This window comes from Perna viridis, chromosome 12 (assembly GCF_037379345.1).
Source record: "Perna viridis isolate PV_CMFRI_1.1 ecotype Kerala chromosome 12, ASM3737934v1, whole genome shotgun sequence".
In the NCBI taxonomy this organism is placed as follows: Eukaryota; Metazoa; Mollusca; class Bivalvia; order Mytilida; family Mytilidae; genus Perna; species Perna viridis.
In genome coordinates this window covers 6,856,453-6,883,267 of record NC_142456.1, presented here as the reverse complement: position 1 = coordinate 6,883,267, position 26,815 = coordinate 6,856,453, and the positions used below count along the sequence as shown (strand labels likewise).

Sequence of the window (26,815 nt, the reverse complement as noted above, 5' to 3'; positions counted from 1 at the left end):
CTGGGGGGGGGGAATCGCAATACAATGCAGAGTGGTTTAAGTACTTTGGCATAATCACAACCCTCCTCATTTGAAATCTGGCCACTGCGGATTTAGCAATATCGGAAAAATAAAAGGTATATAATTTTTTGTAAAGCAATACAGGAAACATAAAAGGTATATAATTTTTTTTTAAACTATAAATTACCTCCTATATGATTCTAAGAAAACATATTTTCGAAACTCTTCTTCCTTTTAATGCCTTGTAACAATAACCTTGAATAATTAATGAAAAACGTATTGATGCACTACCTAGCATACTGTGATATTTAAAGAAAATAATATCTTACTTGTTAAACGTAAAATCATGCCTAGCAAGATAAAGGCGATATCAATAATATTTCAAGGGAAATATACCCAAATAAAGAAAGAAGAGACAGAAACCAGTACAAGTAAATAAAGCAAGATTCAAGTGGCAAATCTCCTCTGATGCACAAATGGGCAAAACCCTCTGAATCAGACTCCCTTGATGCAAACGTATGTATTCGCCCCTTGATCCAAATACAACTGAAAATTTAGTGGTAAGATAAACAATATTGCAGCATTACCATGTCTAGCAAGAGATGCTGTGTTCATCATGGCATGTTCGTCATAATACAGAAGACAAAACAGGCGCGTAGCACTTAATTTTGATAATTTTTTTTAGGTTAAAAAACATCCAGGAGAGGCATAAATGATGCTCTAAAACGCTATCTTCGCGGAGCTTCGCCCCCTGGACCCCCTACCAGACCCCCTGCCGTAATTTTGCCTACACTTCAATTTGGCCTCAGCAACGCACCTGCAAAAACTAGTTTACGATATATTACCTGTCATTTAATTGATACGACTTATTTCTGTGTTGGTTCTTATAATACATACGATAAAGTATTGTACACGGAATACAATTCTTCCTTATTACAATACTAATCCAAGATTCATAACTGAATCACATTTACATCACCTTTAACAAAAGACTTCTCGAAGTGATGAAAAAGGTGGTATGTGTTAATGATATTTAAATTCACTTCGTAAAAACCTGTATTATCGTCTGTTCGTAAATACGTGTTGCATATATATTATCACGAACAATTTAATTGAGAAACAATAACATTTACGATGATACTATAACCTTACCCTTCCTATTCATTCCAAATTGTGATATGTAGGAAATGAATTACATCCGTCAACCACCATTTAAAATTCTACTTTCGTTTTGTAAATGTGACTTCCGGAAAATATACCGATAAATCCTTTGTGTATTGATTTTTCACAAGTATTTAAATCTAGAGCAAAGGTAAATATGGAACAAATGAATTAATTGATACAATTTCAATCGGATTTTCTCTACTTTGAAACATATCATACATTTGCAATATTTTGAATTGTATGATTATCTTATTTCAGGTTTGATTTGTTGTTTTTATGATTAATCACTTGTGTGATTACTGTACTGTCATAATTTTCTTACATATATTTTCGGTTATATTCATCTATTGTTGAAACAGGTAATAACCATGCATTGAGAATGATTTATCATTATTAATATATTTGTAGTATATTAGCAATTGTTGTTTTTTTTCATAAACTCTCTCAAGAAATTTGTACTAGGTACACTTAACTTCATCCCGTTATCTTCAGGAAAGCATATGACACGCCTGTCGTCATCCAGAGAGACAAAGGGCTTGGCTTACTTCTGTTATCACCCAGGGGGGCATGGGGCTTGACGTACCCTATAATCCTCTTGATGAACATGGGGCTCAACTTTCTTTTCTCAAGTCCTGGAGGGACATTAAGCTTGACTTACTCCTGTTACCCATTCGATGGATAAAGAACTTGACTCACTTTTTTTATTTCCTAAAGGGGCACAAGGCAACCAAATCCCAATTTGTTTGTTTTCTGGTTGTTAATTTTTAATTTTGTTTCACCACATGATAGCCTGCACGTCATTTGCCCAGCATCTTCAGATAATTTTATTTATTTAACAGTTTATTTGCGTGGGATAAATTATACTGAAACTCGCCCCTGAAAATGTCTTTAATATATAATCACAACTACCCGGTTTCCTTGCAAGATGTTTTCGAACAAGCCAACCTCCAGCTGGTGGCTTTTCTTTATACTTTAAAAAAAAGTAATTAGTCGGATAGGCGTTGCTTTTCGTTTGTTCACGGAAATATTATGTGACAGTTTCTTTCTTTAGTTTTCCATAAAACATAAAGCGTGTAAGTAACTATGAAACACAACCATTAGATTACGTATTAGGTCCCATATAGTGGGGTACGAATTCAGGTGTTTTGCACTTCTACTTCCTGTGTACTGAGTTTTCAATATTTTCGGGCAACCTGGCCATTTCAGTTTTTGACCCATTTTCTATTTTTTTCTTTCGTAATATCCGACCTGTTTTATTATCTGTTTAAAGGTTATTACAGGCCACCAGGTGGATCGACGTATTCCACGTGTCTATTATGGATACTTTAAATACCAATTACTGTTAATTGATATAATATCCTACACGCTGTGCAAGCATCTTTCCTCTGAAACTTACTTCAATCTTGATATATTACACATTACATAAACATACTGTTAAATCAACAGTGAAGCACTAATTGTTTTTCTTTCACAAAAAATACCTACAACAGATACTTGTTTCAACTCTTATTCATTCACATGAGTTCATTTTGTTTAGCATATAATGGATTTGGATCCTGGTACGACAAGACAAAAAAAAGCATTCAACTGAAGATAAAACATAGCAACTGATGTACGCTATAACGATGATAAATCCACCATTTAAAAAACAAGCTATTAAAGTTTGTCTTTGTCCATTAAAGACCCAGATAAACTTTAAAAATCAAAACTATTTGAATTGCTTTGAAAAAATGGCAGCTGAAAATAAACAATAAGTAGGAAATATATATATGTAGTACGAAATCTGGTTAAAAACTTCACATTAATTTAACATTATCGTATAACATTATACGACTGCTGAAGTCGTATAAACATTCTCGTGTATGCGTATTTATCATCCAAATAAACAGCGGATTGTAGTGATCTCATTCATTAATTCTATATTCATTCCTCGAACCGGAAGGGAGAAATGCTGGAAGATCTGGTTCTTCTCTTTCTGTCACTGTTTCTGGAACAGTTGTGGTTTCTTCTGAAAATGATAAATATAATTCTGAAAAAAATTATTATGAACCAAATTAATTTCACCAAAAGAATTAAGAAATAATGGACAAAATGTACCTTAAATATGACTATTTCATTACTTTGAACTATTTGTTAATTTCTTGACCAATTAATTCAATCGTGAATATTTCGTTTTTGATTGTGTGCAACAAGTATTAAGTATGATTCTGCCTAAAAACCAGGCAGGGGGATTCATATATTAAGATAAACAATAGAACTATAAATATATTTGTTAGGTCCTAAAAACAACTCTTCCTATGTTCATGTCTTTGGATCTGCTTCTTATCGCGCAATATTTTTTTAACTGGTTTTGGTGTAAAACATCTGGCAAGAGGTTTTGTCTGTACTTTTTCTGTAGTTAAACATAACCAAAATTTAAGTTTTAATATCTCCAGTGGGCAATTTCAATTGCACTTTTATTTTTGAGTACATTTTCTATGAGGTCTACTGAAGACCAATAAAAATTTTCTTTTGGTTTTCCTATGTATCTTGATATATTTGTTGACTGGTTATAGTGTACAAATTCTGGTGGGAAATTTTCCCGTACTTTTTCTGTAGTAGAACATAACCAAATTTTGATTTTTAATATCTATAGTGGACTACTTTTATTAGCATTTATATATCCTAATACAGGGCCAACAGAAGATTTGCAGGTATTATGAAATGCATGAATCACCTTTTATAAGCATCTGCCTGGTTTTTAAGGCAGAGCTGTACTTAGTTTTGGCCCTTCAGCTATATGGTAAATATCATTGCCCAACTTTGATATTTTGGTGAGCTTTGATATGCTGAATACGTCTCTGTATTCTAAATTTCGATCTTTTTACCAAATTTATTGAGTTTATTTGTTGAGTCACAATCCAAATCTAGAGTTTTGTTAAATTTAAATGTTGTGCCCATATTTTACATTTTAGGTTCGACCGCCACAGTCACGTAAAGCTGCGCTCTACGAATATTATTCGTAAATATTCTAAGCGCTACTACACCATTACCGTATATTATACATATTTTTAAATGAGATTCCTACCGTCAATTCTCTTGAAACGTGTAGCTAGGCCGACAGGTTTGGTTCGTACTTGTAACAATTCCTGATGCTCATCCGCTAAATCATCCGTACCTATAACTGTTGTGGTATATGAATATTACATAACATGAGTTGTTAAAAATATGTATCTGCAATTACAATCGTGTTAATGAGGACCGATACATTTAGTGAGTGATTGCTTTTTTGGTAGTTAAAGGTAGGATTAAAGCAAAATAGATTATAAACAGTTATTTCTAAGTTAATGTGATGTTATGTTATGATGTTAATGTGATCTTTTGATGTTATAAATATATATTGCAATACACTAACATATACAAAGTAAAGATAAGAAAAATTAACTACTAACTCTATGAATTGACCATTAAACTACTGTAAGGCGGATAACAACAAAAGCTGAACATATCCTTGTCACAAATGATTTACTGCATTTAACTATGTGCGTATATAGGAAAAACAAAAGAATTTCAGCAAAAGGGAGGACACTTAAATATATTTGCAAATTTGAAATCAAAGCTAAAGAAAATATAGTATCTTACAACATATCAAATCACTTGTATAAGATAATACGGATATGTATATTAATGTTATTCTGTTATTTAAAATACAAAACTACATTTTCGTACCTTCTATATTGTCTTGCCTCTCTAACAATAGCGCTTCATTGTCATTATCACCTTGTCGAAAAATACTCTTACTTGGTTCTCTTACTTCATTCGAAGTGTTTTCTGTAAAATTACAACGTGGAAAGGTAACTTGACTTACCGGTCGTATCGTGAAGTGCTTATAACCACAGACCAAGTAAAGGCAAAAATATACAAAGAGGTAACTTTTTGTAACTTTTTTTCTTCAAGTGTTCTGCAACATATTTGATGACAAGGCGTAGTAACGTAAATACTGTATGTGTAAACTGCATTGTCGAAACAATAGTAATTTTGCAAATAATAAAATATGTATGGTGATTCCAGTGTATTAGGAATATTGTGAAAGGGAAATTATAATTTGAGATATTAAATTCTGTTGTTAAGAATACTCTTGGAAATTTGTTAAATAAACATTAAAAAGCTATCTCATATGTGTAGTCGAAACTAACACATACCAATGCTTTGCAGTAAATTCAATTTATCTTAAACGTTATTCAATTTGATTCTCAAGAAAATATCATAAAATCCTCACTTTTTTCGGCTTTTAGTCTCCTTCTGTAGCATATGATAAGTAAAACACAGACAACTATTGCTGGAACACAAATCGGTCTATAAAAAAAGAAACAAGCATTAAAATAATAAAATTTTGTATTGAATTTTCGTATTTTTTACTTAACCATTTTTGTTAAGATATATATAAAATATATCATCAAATGTCTCAAAACCCAACAGACGGCATTCGGTGCACTTTTTATGCATATTCTTCCCATATACCATGTAAACATACATGTGGACGGTGTCAAAGTGTGGAATTAATTACATTGAGTGAATAGGAGTGAGAAGCCTTAATCTGGTGGTTGGCGATGATGAAATTACAGGCTTCACTTCATCTACTTATGACATTTATACTGAAGCAGACTTGATCTGCAGAAGAGCTGGACTCTTGGACTCTTTACTACTAATCAATCTTTACCAGTGTGTTCAGCACACATATTCAAACTGGGAATAGACTTCAAGCAGAGGAAAACGTGTTGCTTTCCAGTCCATGAGGGAAAAGGGAAAGCTTTTCGGGGATTATCATCGAATCAGAGTGAGCACATTCTCGGAAGATATGGCTCACTAGTTCCTGTTGGCAGTGGTAAGTTTAAAAATACATTGATGTGAAATAATATCAGATTAGTAAAGGGAATCAACAGATAGTTTTAAAGTACGTAGCCGTGGTCACTGATGGTTTCAAGACATTCCTAACATGTACATGTATCATAAATTTGATGAAAATCTTATAGTAAATGCTTTAAGACACATGCTTGGTAGGGGTTAGAGATAAAACTTTCTTTTGTAGCAGCAATTGACAAATGTTTCTGATAAAAGTATTGATCCAAAGTTGTGTTTCATACATACATGCATACTATTACAGACATACCCCAGTACAACTGCAACAAATCGGTTACTGCTGAGTTGAATGTCCGATATGTAAAACGCAAACGCGTATATATATATAGGTCTAGTATCCATTATATGTATTCTTCAATGGCTTGAATGGTTTTTATAGTTCGATGTTGTGGACATGGGTTATGTCCTTAAACAAAACCCAAACACGGATAAGTATCTTGTCTTATGCTGTGTATCTGAAAAATCGGAACTCGGCAGAAGGTACTCATATAGAAATATTCGGCCGAAAGGTGTCAGTCTTTTACACGTAGAAAAATTGTCGACTTTTAGGTCAAATTTTAAAAATCGAAACCTGGTATATGTAAATAGAACTGGTCGCTTTTTATCATATCCTCAAATACTACTGGTTATTACTGAGTTAAAAGTAAATGACCAAGAGTGATATTATTGACCTTAATTGTGTATTTACCACAATGGTTTGACACGCATATCTTAAAGTTGCTTTGATGTATGTGTGCATTATTTCTATGCTAGCTGCAGAATCACAGTTATATAATTTTAAACTTTACATGACACATGTATTACCCGACGTATAGTAAAGTACTTGATGTATCTTGTAAGTGAGGAATGTGCCTTATCTGTTTGTCTTGTTCGTAACTCTAAACAATTACCTTTAAATAAGGTTTTTTTTTTCTCATTGCGACAATAATTGCGAAAATAATTTTGATAACTATGATATGCAATGATTTTGCATATCAGTTTAACTTCAAAATAGGATGATTACATAAATATCCTTTTAACAGATTTCGGACATTTTGTGGATTTTTAAATAGTTTTAGTTTTCTTTGGTCAAGATTTTGTATAAGTATTCAATAGTGCTATTTCGTATACTTTCCTTAAAGCAAAGTATCCGTTATATTTGTTGCTTTTTGACCATGGAAGCCTAATACTGCACAAAATAATTAATCATATCCTATCACGTGTTATTTAATCTTATGTTTGATACATGTTTTTAATCCTATGTTTGATACATGTTTTTAATCCTATGTTTGATACATGTATTTAAGCCAATGTTTGATACATGTATTTCAGTTTATGTCATTGTGTATGTACAACCAATTACTAAATAATAAGACACAGCCACAGACTATCTTTAATTTATAAAACTTTTGATCTAAAGTTGTCGGTTTTTAATGCTCCTGTAAAAACAGTTATTTCTTGTTTGTTTTAAGGTTTAATGTTCGTTTTCAAATCGCTACCTGTGTAAAAAGGGCAAATATAACGTTATTTGATATAATTGGAATTGTCGTAACTTCATACTTTATCATATTGTTATTGTTTTAATAAACGATGATATTTATTAAATGTTTTATTTAAATTTCAAATATATGAGTACTTGTAGAAAATTTTAATTAGTAGAAAGCATAAGTCATATCTAGTTATAGGGCATAAAAAATAACAACTTGTAATGACAGATTTATCAAGGGAACAAAAATTCGAAAGGTAATCAAAATAATGTACTCATTTACCTTGTAAAAACAAAAACAAAAAAAAACGGAAGCATGGACCAGAAATTCACCGGTAGAGTAAACGTCAACTACTTTTTGAAAGTGTAGAAAAGCATTAAATAGTTGTTTTAATATTTGGTAAAATTTGCCCGATGTACAATAGCAAATTCATTTAATAAAAAATAACTTTAAAAAGTGAGATTACAGTACGACGAGTTCTTCAAAAAAATGTTGAATTCACAACTGTACTAGTGATCAACATCAGGGTTAGACATACCACATTTAAGATGTTTAAAATGTGTAATGGTTCGTAACAGTACAAGTATCCATACCATGAATCAGAGATCTAGATAACGACAACAGTGATTGAAATATTGATATTTTTATTTTTATACTTATATAAGTACATTGTTTACAAGGTTTACTACATCTTAAACTATCAATGACAAGAAAAAAGTAAACAACGACAAAATTTTCAACAACCACAAATAAAATTATCTGAAGATGCTGGGCAAATGACGTGCAGGCTATCATGGGGTGAAACAAAATTAAAAATTAACAACCAGAAAACAAACAAATTGAGGTTTGGTTGCCTTGTGCCCCTTTAGGAAATAAAAAAGTGAGTCAAGTTCTTTATCCATCGAATGGGTAACAGGAGTAAGTCAAGCTTAATGTCCCTCCAGGGCTTGAGAAAAGAAAGTTGAACCCCATGTTCATCAAGAGGATTATAGGGTACGTCAAGCCCCATGCCCCCCTAGGTGATAACAGAAGTAAACCAAGCCCTTTGTCTCTCTGGATGACGACAGGAGTGTCATATGCTTTCCTGGGGATAACGGGATGAAGTTAAGTGTACCTAGTACAAATTTCTTGAGAGAGTTTATGAAAAAAAAACAACAATTACTAATATACTACAAATATATTAATAATGATAAATCATTCTCAATGCATGGTTATTACCTGTTTCAACAATAGATGAATATAACCGAAAATATATGTAAGAAAATTATGACAGTACAGTAATCACACAAGTGATTAATCATAAAAATAACAAATCAAACCTGAAATAAGATAATCATACAATTCAAAATATTGCAAATGTAAGATATGTTTCAAAGTAGTGAAAATTCGATTGAAATTGTGTCAATTAATTCATTTGTTAATTGAATTAATCAATTCATCAATACACAAAGGATTTATATTTTCTGGAAGTCACATTTCCAAAACGAAAGTAGAATTTTAAATGGTGCTTGACGGATGTAATTCATTTCATACACATCACAATTTGGAATGAATAGGAAGGGTAAGGTTATAGTAGCATTGTAAATGTTATTGTTTCTCAATTAAATTGTTCGCGATAATATATATGCAACACGTATTTACGAACAGACGATAATACAGGTTTTTACGAAGTGAATTTAGATATCATTAACACATACCACCTTTTTCATCACTTCGAGAAGTCTTTTGTTAAAGGTGATGTAAATGTGATTCAGTTATGAATCTTGGATTAGTATTGTAATAAGGAAGAATTGTATTCCGTGTACATTACTTTATCGTAGGTAATATAAGAACCAACACAGAAATAAGTCGTGTCAATTAAATGACAGGTAGTATATCGTAAACAAGTTTTTGCAGGCGCGTTGCTGAGGCCAAATTGAAGTGTAGGCAAAATTCCGACAGGGGGTCTGGTAGGGGGTCCAGGGGGCGAAGTTCCGCGGAGATAGCGTTTTAGAGCATCATTTGTGCCTCTCCTGGATGTTTTTTATCTCAAAAAAAATATCAAAATTAAGTGCAGGCAAAAGCTTTTTTGCCTAACGGCAGCTACGCGCCTGTTTTGTCTTCTGTATTATGACGAACATGCCATGATGAACACAGCATCTCTTGCTAGACATGGTAATGCTGCAATATTGTTTATCTTACCACTAAATTTTCAGTTGTAGTTGGATCAAGGCGCGAATACACACGTTTGCATCAAGGGGGTCTGATTCAGAGGGTTTTGCCCATTTGTGCACCACAGGAGATTTGCCACTTGACTCTTGGCTTATTTACTTGTACTGGTTTCTGTCTCTTCTTTCTTTATTCGGGTATATTTCCCTTGAAATATTATTGATATCGCCTTTATCTTGCTAGGCATGATTTTACGTTTAACAAGTAAGATATTTTCTTTAAATATCACAGTATGCTAGGTAGTACATCAATACGTTCTTCATTAATTATTCAAGGTTATTGTTACAAGGCATTAAAAGGAAGAAGAGTTTCAAAAATATGTTTTCGTAGAATCATATAGGAGGTGATTTATAGTTTTAAAAACATTATATACCTTTTATGTTTCTTGTATTGCTAAATCCGCAGTGGCCAGATTTAAAATGAGGAGGGTTGTGATTATGCCAAAGTACTTAAACCACTCTGCATTGTATTGCGATTTCCCCCCCCCCCCAGAATTGAGCAATTTATGGCCTTTGTTTGTATTGTTACGTTTTCATTTTCAGTTGACCTTTATGTTGCTGGAGTATGTAGTGGCAACTTTTTTACTGTACCCGTGTATAATGTTAATTTGGGAGCCTGTTTTTCTTGTGGTATGAGGGTTTCCTCGTCTTTCATTGAAGACCAATGCATTTAGCTGATTTGTTATACCGGTGCGTTAGTTATCTCTTCGACGAATTCGAAATTTACGTTCTCGTTATGTTTAGAATATTGAAATGTATGGTATGTCTTCCAGTGGCGGAAAAAAGGCATTTTATCTTCAAGGGAAATTATTCATATATTGCAAATATACCCTTATACCTTATAACTATAACTTTTCTAGCGTGCTCCATATGAAAACATTGTCCATTGTATCAAATGATGCGTTTAGGTAACTTACGTAAGTAGTAACTATATGCGACCTTTTTTTTTTTAAATAAATCGCTAAATCAAAATTTTGCACAATGTTCGCAGAGACCAGTACTGATGTATCATTCTTTTTTAATATTTTATATGTACATTTTCTACCTTTCATTATATATATATTGACTAATTTAATACATTCCACCAAACAAGTAGTTTAGTGAGATTTTCAATACTTGATTTTGTAATAACTATATTGTAACATTGGAGTTGTTGCATTTTCCAACATGTTGCATTCTACAATCAATGATACTTTTAGGAGTACTTATTACTTATTTCATCAATAACTTCTTCTTTTCCATTTTGTTTCCTTTTCTTTTTTTTTTAATTTATTATTTTGGTCGGTTTAGTTGTAAAATATGTAGATAAATGAATAAAATACCACGAAAAGGTACTCTGATTAAGTTAAATGTACTGCTTACAACATTACAAACACTTGATATATTATAATTCATATTTACTTTACAAATATTACTTAACGTTTGTATGTATTTTTTAATCTTGATTCTTTATGTTGTTCATTGTCCTTTTCTGACTTTCTTTTCTCCATTTTTGTTCCTTTGTTTATAGGGATTCGGATTTAGCTCAAGTCATGATCGCAATTGATTTCCCATTCACAACTGTGCAGTTGATAGGAAATTTCTAATGTTTGTTTTTGTATAATCGTCAAGATCTTCCATTTGTTGGTGTAGTCAGTAATCAACTAATTGTAAAACTGCATGCATTATTTGTAATAGTATAAAATGCTATATCTTTTTTATGTTTTGTTCTAAATGATTATTAAGACACATATGAAAATTTCATTAACAAAAACTTAACCTTTAAGCATCTACACGCGCAAAAATGTTTGACGATAAACAAGTATTTAGAAGCCAAAGGCTGGCAAAATTATCAGTAGGCCTTTGAAAGTTTCATTAATGGGCCAGTATTTTATTAACTAATTCTCTTTAACATGATATGGTCTTGATAGGACTGATACTATCATTAGGACTACAACTGTATGAAAAAACTTAAATAACTTTAAAAAAAAATGAAATGTTTTACCTACCTATGGACCCTAGTTTTAAGAGAACGTAAGCTGAAACACATGTACTATTTTTGTCTTGACTTATACAATTTTTGCAGGCTGAAAGATTTTTAGAAATGGCAAATGAGGAAGAGATTGATGGTAGTGATTTTGTTGGCCTGGATGATGAAGAAATATCGCTAGAGGCATTAGAGCAGAGACTTCAAACATTACAGGAGAAAAAAGAACAAATACAGAAAAGAAAGCAAAAAGAGATACTGGCCAAAGTAAAACAGACTGAGGCCGAGCTTTCTTCCATGCAAAGCTCATCTGCCTACGCAAGTCAGTTGCAATTATCTTTTTAATGAAGGCTTCGAAAACTACAAAATCAAATGCTCTATTCGGATTTTATATCACAAAACATTAATTATTTCAAAATCTTATCGATGTTTGTTTTCTTTTTTTTTTAATTTCAGATTCAATTATATGTATTGAAGGTGCCTTGTTTTGGTACTTGACCTAATAGACCCATAGGTGCAATCCAGTCACATGGATTTCAGGTTTTGTACTATATAAAGACAAATGCATAGATTCAATAAAACAACATTGTCTTGGAAATAACTATTACTATGTCGCATGCTCGTGTTCCACGAGCTGCAGCAATTGGAAGAATATAGAAACAGTATGGCTGCTTTTACACGAAATAGAAGGACTAAAATCAGCTGGATGCTCCTGTTCAAGGTATTTGAAATCCCTATAGAATGCCAACATATACAGCATATATCATAAAGCAGATCATTCCCATTTCCCAATAGAAAAAGACAAAACCTTGATTACTTAAATTTATATACAATAGGCAAAATTATTTTATATTAAGATTGAACTAAATTTTGCGCAGGGTACCTTTTACAAGAATCAAGATTCAAGCTTCAAGCAGTTGGTTGCAAAATCCTTTTGATAACGTATATCCAAAATTTATTTAAGCAGCACGTATAAAGAGCACCAAAGATAAAAACAATAAGTATTGATAGGTTTAAAATTTTCTAAATAACAGATTATGCTCTTTTCATTATTTTTTTATCTTTTAGTTATGCACACGTATTACCGTGAGCATATTCGAGCAAATTTTAAAGTATAAAATATATTATTCATTTTTATGCTAACCGGGCATTTACTGTTTTACATTGTTTTACATGTTTTGGCATTTACAAATAATTAACTTTTTATCGTATAGTGCCAGCTCTAAAGTGTGTATATGTGTGTGTGTGTGTGTGTGTGTGTGTGTGTGTGTGTGTGGTTAGGTGAAAGCTTTGTTTTAAGAGTAATTAAGGGAACAAGATTCTGGTGGGAATCTAAAGAATGTAATCCAGGGACAAAGACCAGACATGGAAAACAGACAAAAACAACAAACAAAATGAAGTAGCTAAAATAATACATACAAAGTAACAAAAGTAAATGATCAACTCGGACTCCACTAAAAACTTTGGGCATGGACCAGATGCACCGGTAGGATAAGCGTCCTCTGATTTCTAGAAACACCCGCCGAGTTGCTCATAAAAAGTCAAGTCCGGAGTAGACGAAAGAGGATAGAAAAACTATGACACTTTGAACAAATCAGTTTTCATGGTGTATATGGATACACCGCTACGATCCACGAGTTCATGGTGACGACCATAAAACTTCTGTAGTGATGACTTCAATCTTGTAACAACATACGTCTGTTCCAGAAGCCTAATTGTATGATGTCTAGCGCGATACAAAAAGTCTGCGTAGTTACGGTAAACTCTGGCATGACTTGTGATATGAAAACTCCATAAGTGCTGAAGGGATATTGCCACAGATGAAAAGCAAATTGACAATTTTGAATGAAAGTCATCACGTTTGCTGTAAAGTTTGGTTAAGTTTTCATTTACCATCGATCTCTAAGTGTAGGTCAATATACGAAGTTGACTTCACAGTGTCTGTAGTATCCTTTATCTCAAGTTCTTTGGGGTAGATGCGATATATCAAATCCCCCAAACTAGGATTGTTTAACGATAATACGTCCTCTATACAGCAGAAACTGATATTAAAGGATCTATCTACACGATTTTGTTTCGGATCAGATCAGCTATAAAGTCAGCCTCATAAAAGTGAAGGGATAGGTCAGGAAGTAGAAGACTCAATTTCTTCCCATTGGAATGCCGACGGTTTGTTGAAAAAACCCGTCCACCATACTGGACAAATATTTTGTCGATCAAAAATCCCAGCATTTTGGAAACATCTTTTCTGTATATTTGGAAGATGATTTGGAATTATTTCTTTTACAAAGAATGAGGAACCTCTACCAAGAACTATGTATTTGTATCTAGGCGTACCATCTTTTTTGGAGAAACAGCGATTTATAATTGTTTTGAGTCGGGAATTGAAATTCACAAATTCAAAACTGTGACACTCTTCGAAAATTAACCCACGAATATAGGAACATCAACAATTTATTTAACAAAATTAATACTTTATTTTGAATTCAGAGACAATGGTTGTTGTCAACATGTGATTGCCTTTCTATTAACCCTGGCTTCTTACGAGAAAACAAATGTGAGCAGGAAAACAAAGGTAGGTCATTCGTATTTATATAGTATTTATAAAAAAATACATTACAAATGCGGTTGCATTGTTGAAAAGAAAATAATATATTGATTTTTATACGCCCGCCTTAGGCCGGACGTATTATGGTATACCGTTGTCCGCCTGCCTACACTTCGAGCAATAACTCAAAAACACTTTCTCCTACTTTTATGAAACTTCGGTGAATTGTACATATCTATTGACATAAGCTCCCTTTCGATTGATATAAATTTAAGATTTTTCGTTTCCTTGTAATGAATTTTTATACATAAAAAAGGCGGAAACGGCAAAGGAAATTTATTCGTTGAAAAATCATTGAAAGTGGACCATTTGTTATCATGATCGACTAATAAATATATAGCCATTTTCCTATTTATTTTTGATGGGATTTTTTTACAGTAGCCTTGGGCGTTGAATCGTGACCATCAGGATGTTGAGAAACTTATATACATCAGGGCAATAATTTTTATACAATAATTTAAAAATAATTTCGAATTAGAATTTACGTTGTACAGAAGTCAGTGAGCCATGATGATTGATGAACAATTTGATAAAGTAGAAAGGTGAAGGGATATTGTGATTCTTACAAAGCTCCATTTAAATCATGTACATTTCTCCTTTGTGGAGCATATTTCTCTTTAAAATGATTACAAAACTATTTCTTGTATTAGAAAAATGTTAATTTCAATGTAATCCTTTAGTCTTCGTCTCAAAAATATAAAATAACAAATAATGTCATTGGTAATTTAGTTAAATCTTATAGAGGTGTTGAAAAAAAAAGTAAAAATGGACATTTGCTCAATCATCATTTGATGTTACAGTAGAAAATTATGAATTGTATAACTAAACAAATTAGGTAAAAACAGTTAACCGACATAACAAATTAGCAAGAAATAGACAAAAGTATAACAAATGTCTAAAATATTAACATACGGTATGCTTTCATAACTGCTAACATTCAGTTGTTTGCACGTCTATCTGGTACCCTGCAAATAACAAGATCTTGTAATCATTCAAGAGCACCCAATGAATTATATTGCGTTCGTATTGCTGATTTCCGTAACGTCTGACCTGTTCATCGTCTTGTTACATCCATTGAATAATATTCACTCCTAATTCACAGAATATATTATAAAGCACCCCCATTCCCATTTCCAAACAGAAAATTTCATCGTCGCCCATTTATTCCCCCATTGATTTTCTATCTAATATTCACATTATAAATATGAGTTTTATTGTTTTTATTTCTTCAGCACACACAATTCTTATTCCTGACCCCCCAATATACCAAAGAATAGGAAGTTTACCCCATGCAAGTACTATATTACTCAAGGCTATGTTCGTTTTACACATTCTTATACTTTACGATATCACAGGAAAATCACGAGATGAGAGATAAGATTAAGAAGTCAGAGTCTGATTATAGAAAGGACAATAACCGTAATGTCAAAACATGACATGTGTAGACAGAAAAAAAGGTTGTTCGGAGGCATTTCCTAAATCATTAATCATATCTAGGCAATGTCTAAATTTTATCTTGATTGCTACTTAATCAAACCGTAACTTTTTTCCATTATTAATATAAAAAAATTAATTTACGTAAATAACTTAAATAAGGAAAAGCAAATAATACACATAAAAAATGAACTATGTGATACTGAGTAAACTGATAACGGAAGTAACAAATTTACATTATTTTCTTTCTTTATAGAGCAATAAAAGTGATGCATATGGTAATTTAAAAATACTGAATGATGAATTTGAGGAAATTAATACTCAAAAAGAAATAGCCATTCGTCCTTTAGAAACGCCAGGAACAGGTATTAATATAAGTCTATGTAATGTGAAAAATAGAAAGAAAAGAAAAAAAAATGTAACAATGTTCAGATGGTAAACTTATTCGGAAACTAATTTTAAGAGAAAAAGCCATTGACTAAACCAATAACACTCGATTTTTCATTCTAGCCTCCTATTGCATATCGTGCAAACTCGGTGTGCAAAAAACCTCGCCATTGCTACAAGCTGCTTAGGTAACCTTGGTTACCTGTCCTTTTCTGAATGCACATATGTAAGGACTTAACCAGTTTAAACGTTTTTGATAATCTCAATGCCATTTAAGATAAAACAATGTTTCAATTAAAACGTATTTCAGGCATAATAAAACAGAGGGAAGTTTACAGCGGCAGATTTTTATTGTTTCTCCAAAAATCTAAATTTTCACAAAAGACTCCAAGGAATCTCCCTGACATACCTGACATTATCACTTCTTCAAATGATGTAAGTCTCAATTTTATTTCTATCAATAATAGGATAATAATAATAATAATAATAATAATAATAATAATAATTAACATTTATTCATTTTTTTCAAATCAAGATAATATGAAATTATTGTGTTAGAGGTATTTCAAGAATAACCACGATGAACAATTTTAAAACACATGGAACCAAAAGACAAGAAAAGCAGTAGTTGTAAACGAAAGTAAACAATGAAAAAAAAACACAATCAAATTAATAAACAGAAACACAACACTGTAGTATATGTCCATACGTTCACTAATGAAATTGGCTAGAGCTCCGATGTTTTGTTCTTCGTGGACTACATCTAGGTACGAACCTTCATTGCTTAAAATATTAGAAATATCTATGCTTTGAAACGTACGCGATTTTATTTTGTTGGACCTATCTGAAGTATAGACGATATCATTTTCCATTTTGGTTCCATGTGTTTTAAAATTAACTCTTGAGTATTTACAGTTATTCTTATATTGAAATTATAAGTAAAATGAATATATCGTACCACAGTATTTGCGTCTTTGAAATGGATAATCTTTACATTCTATCAGTATACGGGGATGCAAGGTTTAGGAGTTGATGTATTGGGAATAAGGAAGGATTATGCTGTACGGATGGGTATTGTCGATTAGAAGAATGGAAAATTAGGTTACAAGTATTCATAAAATTGAATATTATATTCGATTGAACTTAAACAATAGTTTGCCTTTTGCAAATCTGCAAAATAGAAGCATGGAAGAAGAATGATTGCTATTCAGTAAACAGTAACTTGATCATAATTGGAATGAATGCAGAAAAGTTTAGATAAACTACATAAAGGTAGTTGATTTGATCCTTACTGCACAAAAACTTTTTTTTTATTTGTTTTGTAACTGGCACGTTTATGTTATCCGTATAAGTTAGACTCACTGTAAAGGTGAGAACCAATAAATCCGGGTAAATATAATGTTCTATTACTTCTGCTTTTCAGAAAAAGACTACTCCTGGAAAAACCATTGAGGACGAAAAACCTGAATCTGTTCCAAGTGAAATTATGAGTACAGAGGTATGGCATAACATAAATACTGATTTAAGTTTTCTACAACTGACAACAAAACATTTATACATTTATATAAAAAAACCTCCACTTGATTTTATAAAGCTAAAATAATTTATAATTGACAACAATATTGCTAAATTGTCGGTTAGTTTAAGTCTTTCTCTGTGTCAATTCCCTTGAACGTATTTTAGGCATCTGTTATTTTCTGTATAATCGCTGTCTTATGGATATATCCACAAAAAGGCTTGTGTATTACCAGAAATCGATATCTTTTAGATACCACCAGCCTAGTAGGTTTTTTGTAAGCCATGAAAGATGCAAATCCTGGCTGGGACGTCGGCTCCCGCCCAGGTTATTCATCCCACAGCTGATGGTTCGCCATTTTATTTACCAATATTTAAGAACAAAAATCGTCCTTTGCGATAGCCCCTAATCATTGTATACTTATAATAAGAACGTACTTGGTTTCTTTTAGTTACACAAACTTATGTAATCTCTCTAACTTACTGCTTTGGACTAAGTTTTACGCTGGTGCATGTGTGGTGTTTTATTATATTGTTTATTTGTTTACAGGATGTTATGAAAAGGGTTATCAGCGCTATCAACACGTTGAAACATGGTGGTGACACAAAAATGGTCGTTGATGAAATATCAGACCTACCTATAAATACTGAGGATAGTTTAACCAGGATGGTTAGTTTGGTTGTTGATACGGTTAGTATAAGTCCAATCAGGTTTGTTATTTAATGTGTTGACTCAGTAAGTGTCAGTCTGACTATGATTTAGTTTGGTTGTTGATACGGTATGTGACAGTCTTCTTATTTATGAAAAAGATACTTATGTTGTTACTTTCAATTGACTTTAACATTTTTTGTCTTACCAGGTTGCTGAAGATCCCAGCCTGACGTCTACTTGTTGTAATATTTGTCGTGTCCTAGCACGGGTAAGTTTGTTACTGCGCTGAAATAGAGTGATTTTAGAATATAGAATACGTTTAATGAATAAGGTCAAGTATTTGGCGTCAGAATTTTCCGATGAGGCCAGTGGACTTGTTTCTTCAAAATATCGAATTGTATCCGCACATTTCCTACTTCAATATAATGAATGTTTTTATTTCAGTTTTGCATGCAGGAAATGATTACATGCAGTATAAGGTTCTTGTATTGTTCTTAATTGTTTAGATAAAACGATTTTACTGTATTTTCGTTCCTTATCTTTATCATAAGTTTTCAGTCTGGGTGTAAAAATATAATATGTGGCAAATGTACTTCTTAATTATGTATAATAAAAAACAAACATTTATAATAAAGACAATTATAAAATAAGACGTTAAAAAAAAACAACAAAAAATCAGTCAGATTAACATTTACATTATTTGAAGACAACCTAGTGACATTTCAGACAAATAGTACAAATAGACAAATATAAGATATTTTGGGTAAAAAAAAGTTGAAAACTTAATGACATGTTTGACAATAATACAAAAATAAGATGGATTTTGTTAATATCTTCCTGAATCATGACAAAAATATCGGGATATTTTATTAAGTACAAGTTAGACAAGAGGTGATTCGTGCAATAACCCATCGAATTTACTTTTATTTCTTATTCAGAATCAATTACATCCCACACAACCAGTCGTAGTTTTCATTTGGGTGTTGCGCTTTTGAGATAAAAATTATATGGATTGTACATAAAAATTAACACTTTGCAAACGTTATCATTCCTGATGTTATTCGATTTGGTTGTTTTTTTTTTTTTTTTTTTGTGGGAGACAAAAGTATGATTTTCTCAATTGTACTGATCTGAATTTGAAAAGAAGGATAACTGTTAAGTAAATATATAGCACATGTAGACCGAAAAAAAAAACACTATTCTTTTGGTGGGTTTTTCTTCACCAATCACTTTATTATGGACAGTGTCTGAATTTTATATGGACTGGTACTTTATAGAAGAATAATCCATATGTTAATAAGTTGTTGTTCAAATTAGATTAAACTTCCAAAAGGGGATGATAGTAATCAACTTGTAACATTTTCGTCTGTTTATGGAGAGAAGTCTGAAAGAGAAATTGAATATGGAATTATGAGCAGACCAACAGAGGCAAGTATATAAACGGATTCAGAATGGAAGGAGCATTACCCGAAAACCTTGCTCGTTCATAGTGAAAATCAATGGAATTCATTAGGCACTAAGGCAACTTTCTATTGAGGACAGTCAGTGGGTCCTCTCCCCCATTGGCATTTTAGGATCAACAACTGAGTAGTTTGCTAATATATATAAAGAACTGTACTCGTTTGAATATAAACACTAATTTATTCTGGTGGTTCATCTCCTCAATGGGTTTTGTTGACTTGTACATTCCTGAAAGTCTTTTTGAAATTTGTTTTTTTTTTTCTTTAACTTTGTTTTTTTTTTTTTATGTTGTTCATTGTTTTTATCTGAGTGACTCGTGTTTGTGATTCTGTGTTAGATTTTCGAATATGTTTAAACTTAACTCTACCGAATTTTTTCATAGTTTTTTTTCCTCTGTCGTCTACCCCGGACTTGATTTTTTATGAGCAACTCGGTAGGTGTTTCTAGAAAAGCAGAGGACGCTTACCCTATCGGTGCACCTGGTCCATGCTCCCAATCTTTAGTGGAGTCCGATTTGCTCATTTGCTTTTGTTACTTTGTATGTATTATTTCTGTTACTTCATGTTCTTTGTTGTGTATGTCTGTTTTCCATATTTGTCTTTGTCCCTGGATTGCTTTCTTTTGATTTCCGCTAGAACCTTGGTTCCCTTGATTACTGTTTTAAATCATGATTTGCCATTTACCTTTGATGTATATGTAGAATTTCACATACAGCTTTTACACTTGTTTACCACATCAGTAAATATGGGATTAAAATGTCCTTTTTTGAGGGAGGTTTTAGCCGTTGAACCCTACAATATATATTCGGCAGTATGTGTTGTATTATTCTGAATGATTTATATCTCATACGCCTACGAATTAATTCGAAGTTGCAATATAATGCACATTTTAAAAGTGATTTCTAATATTTGTTTACCGCTATTTTGTCTGAGTTGTATGTCAATACCTTGTGTCCTATACCACTTTATATGAATGGGGGCATTTAAGTAAGTTATAGATTAGAAGTACATATTCAACGGATTTTGAATTCTAATATATATTTCAATAAAAATAAAAATAAACTGTTCATATGACAAAAAACATCCAATATCCTATACATACTTTCCACATTGTGAATTCACATTCAATGTGATTTTCACCTAATTGAACACATGAACATTGCCACAGATTTCACTTGAATATTTCAATCGAAGTTCATGATCTATGAATTAAACGTTTAGTCACTGAATTTCATATAAATACATGAATTTCACATGATGCTCGAGTCACACGAATTTTCGTGTACACTTTTTGCTAGTGTAAAAACTATATATATACTGATTTCTTTATTTATTTACTAGACTTGCAATGTAGCATCAAACCAATGTCAACAAAGTTACAAATATAGAATATTCTATTATACAAAAATGTGCGCCACGAAAAAAAACTATTGAAAACAACTCTCGAACAGCATGACAATTTTATAGTTTTTTTAAAGATATCTCTATTTTGTTGCATTGATTTTTAGTTATTTAGAGTATTTTTGCAGAGCTACAGAAAACGTGTAGAAGAGATTGCAAGGTAAGTGTTAAATATGTTAACACATTAAAGCATAACGAAAGTTGCAAAATGTATGTGTTTGGCATTGTTGTTTTTTTATTTACAAATATTCTGCCAAACTTTTTAAAGTGGTGTCATCAGATAGAAGTTCCCTGCTAAAGGTGTTTGGCACAATATTTACTTTGACCTACACAATAAGCATTCTTCTTTTACTGCTTCGCATTTTATTTACTGTTTTGAATATGTATACATAGTAAAACAATTGTGTGATATATATGTAAGCTTACGGGGTCTATAGCGAAACAAACTCTTCTAAACAACGCTTTCATTTTTAACAGCTGTTTGATATATTTCAAGATTGATCGGATTTTGACACAGTCAGGATTTTCTGACAAACGCTACAATGTAGGAGTCAGTCAGTTCTTTAATGAATTTGTAGATTAATCGGACCAATACCTAATCCCGCTTTCTTAAAGAAAGCTTTAGTGAAGTTATTAAGATTTTTGTTGTTTTCTAGTCGGGAGAAATTTTAATTAGAGCTTTTCAGTTGTATATGTTTTTTACTATTTAGGTTTACGGGGTCAATAGCCCGTCACACGCTTCTGAAGAACGCTGATATCCATGATATTTTGATGAAACTTTCGCAAAGCAATCTTGAGAGTTTTTGCATACTTCTAACTGATGTTCGGAATCGTATGGAAAAATACAAATCTGAGGTAAGATTATTTTTTTCACTATGTTAATTTGAAATCCGTATTTCATATTTCTATCGTAAGTCAATCAGAAGAATCGAAATTGAAATTCGACTTTTACCGGAGCTTGCATGTTAATGTAAGGAAAACAATGAGCGATCAGAACTAAAAAAAATGTCTATAATCCATGGACAAAACCTTAATAGAGAAAACAGACGAATATCATAAATAACACACATTCTCCAGAAAAAGACACAAAGAAACTAAGAACAAATTTACATCACGGACCACTAAAACGTAGAGTATGTACTAGATGAACCGATTGTGTAACCGTACTTTGCTTTTTATTATCACCCACCTAGTCAAATGAAAGAAGGAAACAAATCCGTTCTTTTAATTTAGATTGTTATACACTTACGATCAACGAATTCGTGGTGTCAGTCGTACAAAACGTGATATAAACTTCTTAATTTGATTCTTTCAAGAACGTCGCAGACATAGGGATTTATAATTAATAAATGTAAACATTGATTGATAGGATATTTTAGTAGTAGAAGTGACGAAATCACAATTCATTGGTTTATGAGCACATCGATAAATTGATGGAATTTGTTTTAGGTTTATGATTTTTTTACTAGCAAATTCTTGTGTTTTTCAGGATTATATAGATTTTTACTATGGTGTGATTGACGCTGAACTCAGTAGCAATGACCATCCAACTTCGCTTAAATACAAACTTCTTCAACTAAAGAATAAGCGAAGATGATTCCACTGTAAGAAAATGGTTTTTTTTTTTAACTCTTTGTGTTATTCTTGATTATATTTTGTACAGATTGATCATATAACAAATAAATTTACACTGGTCGTGATATAATAGTTATGTTCAACTGACTGCATTATACAATGAAACTTGTCTACACAAAACCCCATTTGGAATGTCTACTTTGTTTGGATCAAGCAAGTGCCGGTATATCTAGATTAAAAATACATTTGATCTGATATGATTGAGTGTTAAAACGTATATATATTTGGACACGTTTTCGGCTCAACTGTATATTTGTTCCTTTGGTGTTTCCTGTATTGTTGGCTCGTATGTACCTTTTACATTAATTAAAAATATAAGCAAGTATCATCGCTCCAGTGGATTCAAATATTCAATATTTTCCTCAGATGTAATTCAGTGCAAAAGCTGGCCGGAAAATGATGAAAACCCCCATCCAGTACCTAATACTGTACGTTGAAATGCTGGTGAACCGAGTCGCACCCACACGCGATCAAAACTTTGGAGATCCACAATAATGTTCGCAGTGTTAGTTTCGACATCATCATAGGATCCAGAATCTGTAATATAATGTGCCTTAACAACACCATTTACTACAAGTTCTGTTGTTACAACATTATACTCAGGAGTAGATATTGTCTTAGACATGAAATAAGTCCCGGCGATTGGAGCAAGAAATTCACCACTATTAGCACTATACAAGTGGCCATGGTCCACGTGAACGGTAGTAAAGACGATATTTTGATGATCTGCCGAGATCTACTGTTAATTGAGCATAAAATGCTGCTAGATTTGTCCCACGTCTACTTCCTACAATTAAAAAAATGTAATATATAAACATGTTGAAAGTTTGTTTTGATTTGGTTCTTTGGGAAACATCTAATTAGCTTTATTTATTAACTTAGGCATAGCTATGTTGAATGGCAATTTCTTCCAAATTTGGTTTCCAAGAATCATTTTGTCTATAATATTCTAATCTTTTACACTACGATGTCACTCGTTTTTCTTGCTTACTTAAAGTTTAAGTGCACATTTTAAAAGAGTTGGATGGTTTCATTTAGCAAATTATAAATAGAGTTCACATTATAAACGTTAAGCCAAAAGGGCTTAAAATTCAATTATTTTCAATAAACCTTATTTTCGGGGTTTTTTGCCACGTATTAAGAATGTGTAATCAAGATTTGAGCGGATATCAAAAGATTATATATATCAAGAATAAATATTTTACAGTAAAACAGACACACATAACAAAAACAAGAAATAACCACAACAAAATGTACAAAGAAAAAAAAACGTTCTTAGATCTATCATGATTTTTGTCCATAAGGAGGCTAAACTGGTACCAAAATTTGCTAAAAAAAATAATTGAATAAGTTTAAATTAATTATGAACTCAGATTTTAAATCAGGATCCCAATTTAATTTTGGTAAACACGATGGTACAAAAGGTTCTACTTCGGACTTGTTTGTTCGACTTCAACACTCAAAACAAAGCTAAGATTGTCAGTATGGTGGATCTAGTTAACCGTGTTTATATGTTTGGACTATTGGACTATTATAGGTAAGGGTCATTTTTAATATTTTTTAAAGTTATTGGACCACTTAAACTTTTAATGCAAAACTGCGTCTAGATTGGATGATGCTTTTTTAAGCGCCACAATTTAATAGAGTTCAACATCTGCGGTCGAGTCAAGCTGTGCGTAGTTAGGCATCTTATTATTTGTATAGCACAAAAAAAAAACGGTTTCCTGAAATCAGTTGAAAACACGAATTGTAACAAAAATGATGTTACTTATTTTATTTTTGACTGGTAGTTTGGTTAAATGGCTTCAGTATGGAAAATATTTTGAACATTTTTTTTTATATTTGGGAAAAGGTGACTGGATTGTACGTTCAATAATAATATTAAATTATTATAAAACGAAAATTGTAAAATGCAAGAGAAAACCATAATGTGATCTTGTAGTACTGAACTCAGAACTTAAGTATTTACCACAAAATGCAACCAAAAGTACGCATGCAAAACATTCCCATATTGGACTACTTTCAATAAAGAATTATCAAAGATGCCCCCCCCCCCCAAAAAAAAAAAAAAAAAAAAAACAATGTACCGAGAAAACGTTATTGTCCCATTCATATAGGTAATTGTTTTACCTTGTTACATGAAAGGCTTACTTTGAATATCTCCAAACGTCTGATTGTGGTCGTTGCTTGTAACACACATCTGTTCTAGTTTGTCAATCTTTGACTTTGATGATTTTATTTCGTCTCGATATAGATTATTCTGCAATTTAGAAAAGCGCAGATTTCCGCCAATATGATATTATATTTTATCTTAGATTTTTCACATAAGCCTAATGTCAAATCTTTCTGAAGGAACCAAACAATTTGCGGTGTTCAACAAGGTCTATTATTTGATATATATAATTATGTATATCCCCATAACTCTAAGTTAATCAGAGCTGACACATTTTAATGTTTATACCAATAAATCATTTCGGGAAGGGGGTTGAGTAAAAAGTTATATTTCTGAAGCCAATTTGATGTCATGCTATATATACAATAAAACATTGAAAAAAAAAAACTTTTTTTCCTCTACATTGTACAACAACTTGAATAAAGAGTTCCAAGGTGCGCACCATGATACGACCGCAACATGTTGACATTGAGCAAGCGGTGACACAATATTAGAATTTGACACTCTTGAGCATAGAGAATTACAGTTATTACAGACACAACTGGTTTGGACACAATATAGCAAAAAATAAACAGAGAAAAAATTCTGCTGAAAGATCTTTCAAAAATTTCATCAGGAATCTAATTATGAAAATTCCAAATCGGACCCCCCGCCCCCCGAACGAATTTATAAATTAGCAGTTTGATATCAAAATTCATAAACATATCAATATAGAGTGGAAACAGGGAACACATGTACATTTGTTAGAGGTCTGTCTAAACCAACTAACAACACGTAACGTCGTATTAGATAGATGTGGCCTCAGAATTGTTTGACATCGCAACAAAGGAAATGCATGGCTTACCTCATCACGAAAATATTTGTTCTCCTCTTCAACCCTGAAAAGTCTTTCATTCAAATCATTTATTTTGCTTTCATTGCTATCCTCGCCGTTCAGAAAAGTGAAATAGAGAAGAAAAATTGAAAGGTATATAAGCATGTTGATTATACGTATTCTTTGGACTAAATCTGAGGAATGTGCATAAATAGAATGATTGCACCTTTAAGGAAAATCTGCAGGTTAAAGAACACGGAAATTGAATGGTATTGGTTGGAAGTTATCAGTGGTGGCACAGTTATAGACATCACGATTTGGACATTTAACGAGACACAAATGTTAATAGCGAGCGCCGCGAAGCGGTTTGAACTCTACAGTTATTAAGTGTACTTTCTAATTTCCCCAATATATGGACGAAAAAAGTCATGTCCCGGAAGTGAAAAAAAGTGACTGTCCTTAAGGTGAAAATTCATCATTCCCTTCAATCAAACAAATAAAAAAATATAGGTTAAGATAAACTCCGATTAAATTATCAAAATCGAAGCATAGCTTTTTTAAGGTAGGAAAGCCAATCGTTTTCTTCATTGGAATTTGCAGCTATCGTCTGAATTTTGTTTACGCCACATGATATGTATAAAATATTCTCACCATCCGTGGAGAACTGTAATATTTACGATATCTGTACAGATTGATCTGATAGGCCAAAACTGAAATATATTGTTGATAGAGATGTCCTTAAAGGATACAATATGTTAAGTAGTGCGAAGTGCTATAAAGTTATTGACCATTTTGAGAGCGAGGGGAAGAGGGGGATGGGGTTGGAATTTTGAGGAGAAATTGTTCAAGTTATTAATTAATTAAAAAAAAACTCCCCTATTAATAACAAGACAGCTTTTCAAATAGAAATATTGATTTTGCTTGCTGCTAAGATGTAAATAAAATAATATTGCACTTGCAAGGCAAAAATTCATCCGGGTCGACTCCTTCCCCTTTTGTAACGTCCTTTATTTTTACAAGTCTCGCACAGACTT

General features: G+C 32.1%; 3 protein-coding genes and 1 long non-coding RNA gene across 13 annotated transcripts in view; 1 reads left to right on the top strand and 3 right to left on the bottom strand.

Annotated features, from left to right (window-relative positions):
* Positions 1–1,401, bottom strand: part of LOC148601015 (uncharacterized) — a 17,029-nt gene extending 15,628 nt beyond the window's left edge. For 2 of the 4 annotated variants that reach the window (XM_088555414.1, XM_088555415.1), the window contains exon 1: positions 1,153–1,302. The gene's annotated coding sequence lies outside the window, so the exon portion shown is untranslated. Of the gene's footprint in view, positions 1–187; positions 256–1,152 lie in introns of all 4 variants that reach the window. The other 2 variants (XM_088555413.1, XM_088555412.1) reach the window with 2 other exon arrangements.
* Positions 1,206–23,525, top strand: LOC148601013 (eukaryotic translation initiation factor 4 gamma 3-like). Of its 7 annotated transcripts, none has more exons than XM_088555418.1 (14): positions 1,206–1,312; positions 8,981–9,090; positions 11,802–12,423; positions 14,193–14,277; positions 15,543–15,601; positions 16,001–16,109; positions 16,442–16,566; positions 17,555–17,629; positions 18,197–18,337; positions 18,507–18,566; positions 19,616–19,726; positions 21,267–21,319; positions 21,870–22,014; positions 22,649–22,864. In XM_088555418.1, the coding sequence occupies exons 3-14, from the start codon at positions 12,319–12,321 to the stop codon at positions 22,754–22,756; spliced, it is 1,176 nt and encodes a 391-aa protein (XP_088411544.1). In that variant the 5' UTR covers positions 1,206–1,312; positions 8,981–9,090; positions 11,802–12,318; the 3' UTR covers positions 22,757–22,864. The 7 variants fall into 7 exon arrangements, with proteins under 7 accessions (XP_088411544.1, XP_088411546.1, XP_088411549.1 ...); XM_088555420.1 differs by having other exon boundaries at positions 1,294–1,312; positions 9,000–9,090; XM_088555421.1 differs by lacking the exon at positions 1,206–1,312 and adding an exon at positions 23,161–23,525 and having other exon boundaries at positions 8,861–9,090; positions 22,649–22,763.
* On the bottom strand, positions 2,948–5,008 carry LOC148601014 (uncharacterized). Its single transcript, XR_015917146.1, has 3 exons — positions 4,873–5,008; positions 4,232–4,327; positions 2,948–3,172 (listed from the first exon to the last, which is right to left on the bottom strand). It is a non-coding gene; the product is annotated as an uncharacterized LOC148601014 (long non-coding RNA).
* LOC148601012 (uncharacterized) lies at positions 23,136–26,815 on the bottom strand. The gene is made up of 3 exons (XM_088555431.1): positions 25,812–26,815; positions 24,946–25,054; positions 23,136–23,581 (listed from the first exon to the last, which is right to left on the bottom strand). The coding sequence occupies exons 1-3, from the start codon at positions 25,944–25,946 to the stop codon at positions 23,466–23,468; spliced, it is 360 nt and encodes a 119-aa protein (XP_088411557.1). The 5' UTR covers positions 25,947–26,815; the 3' UTR covers positions 23,136–23,465.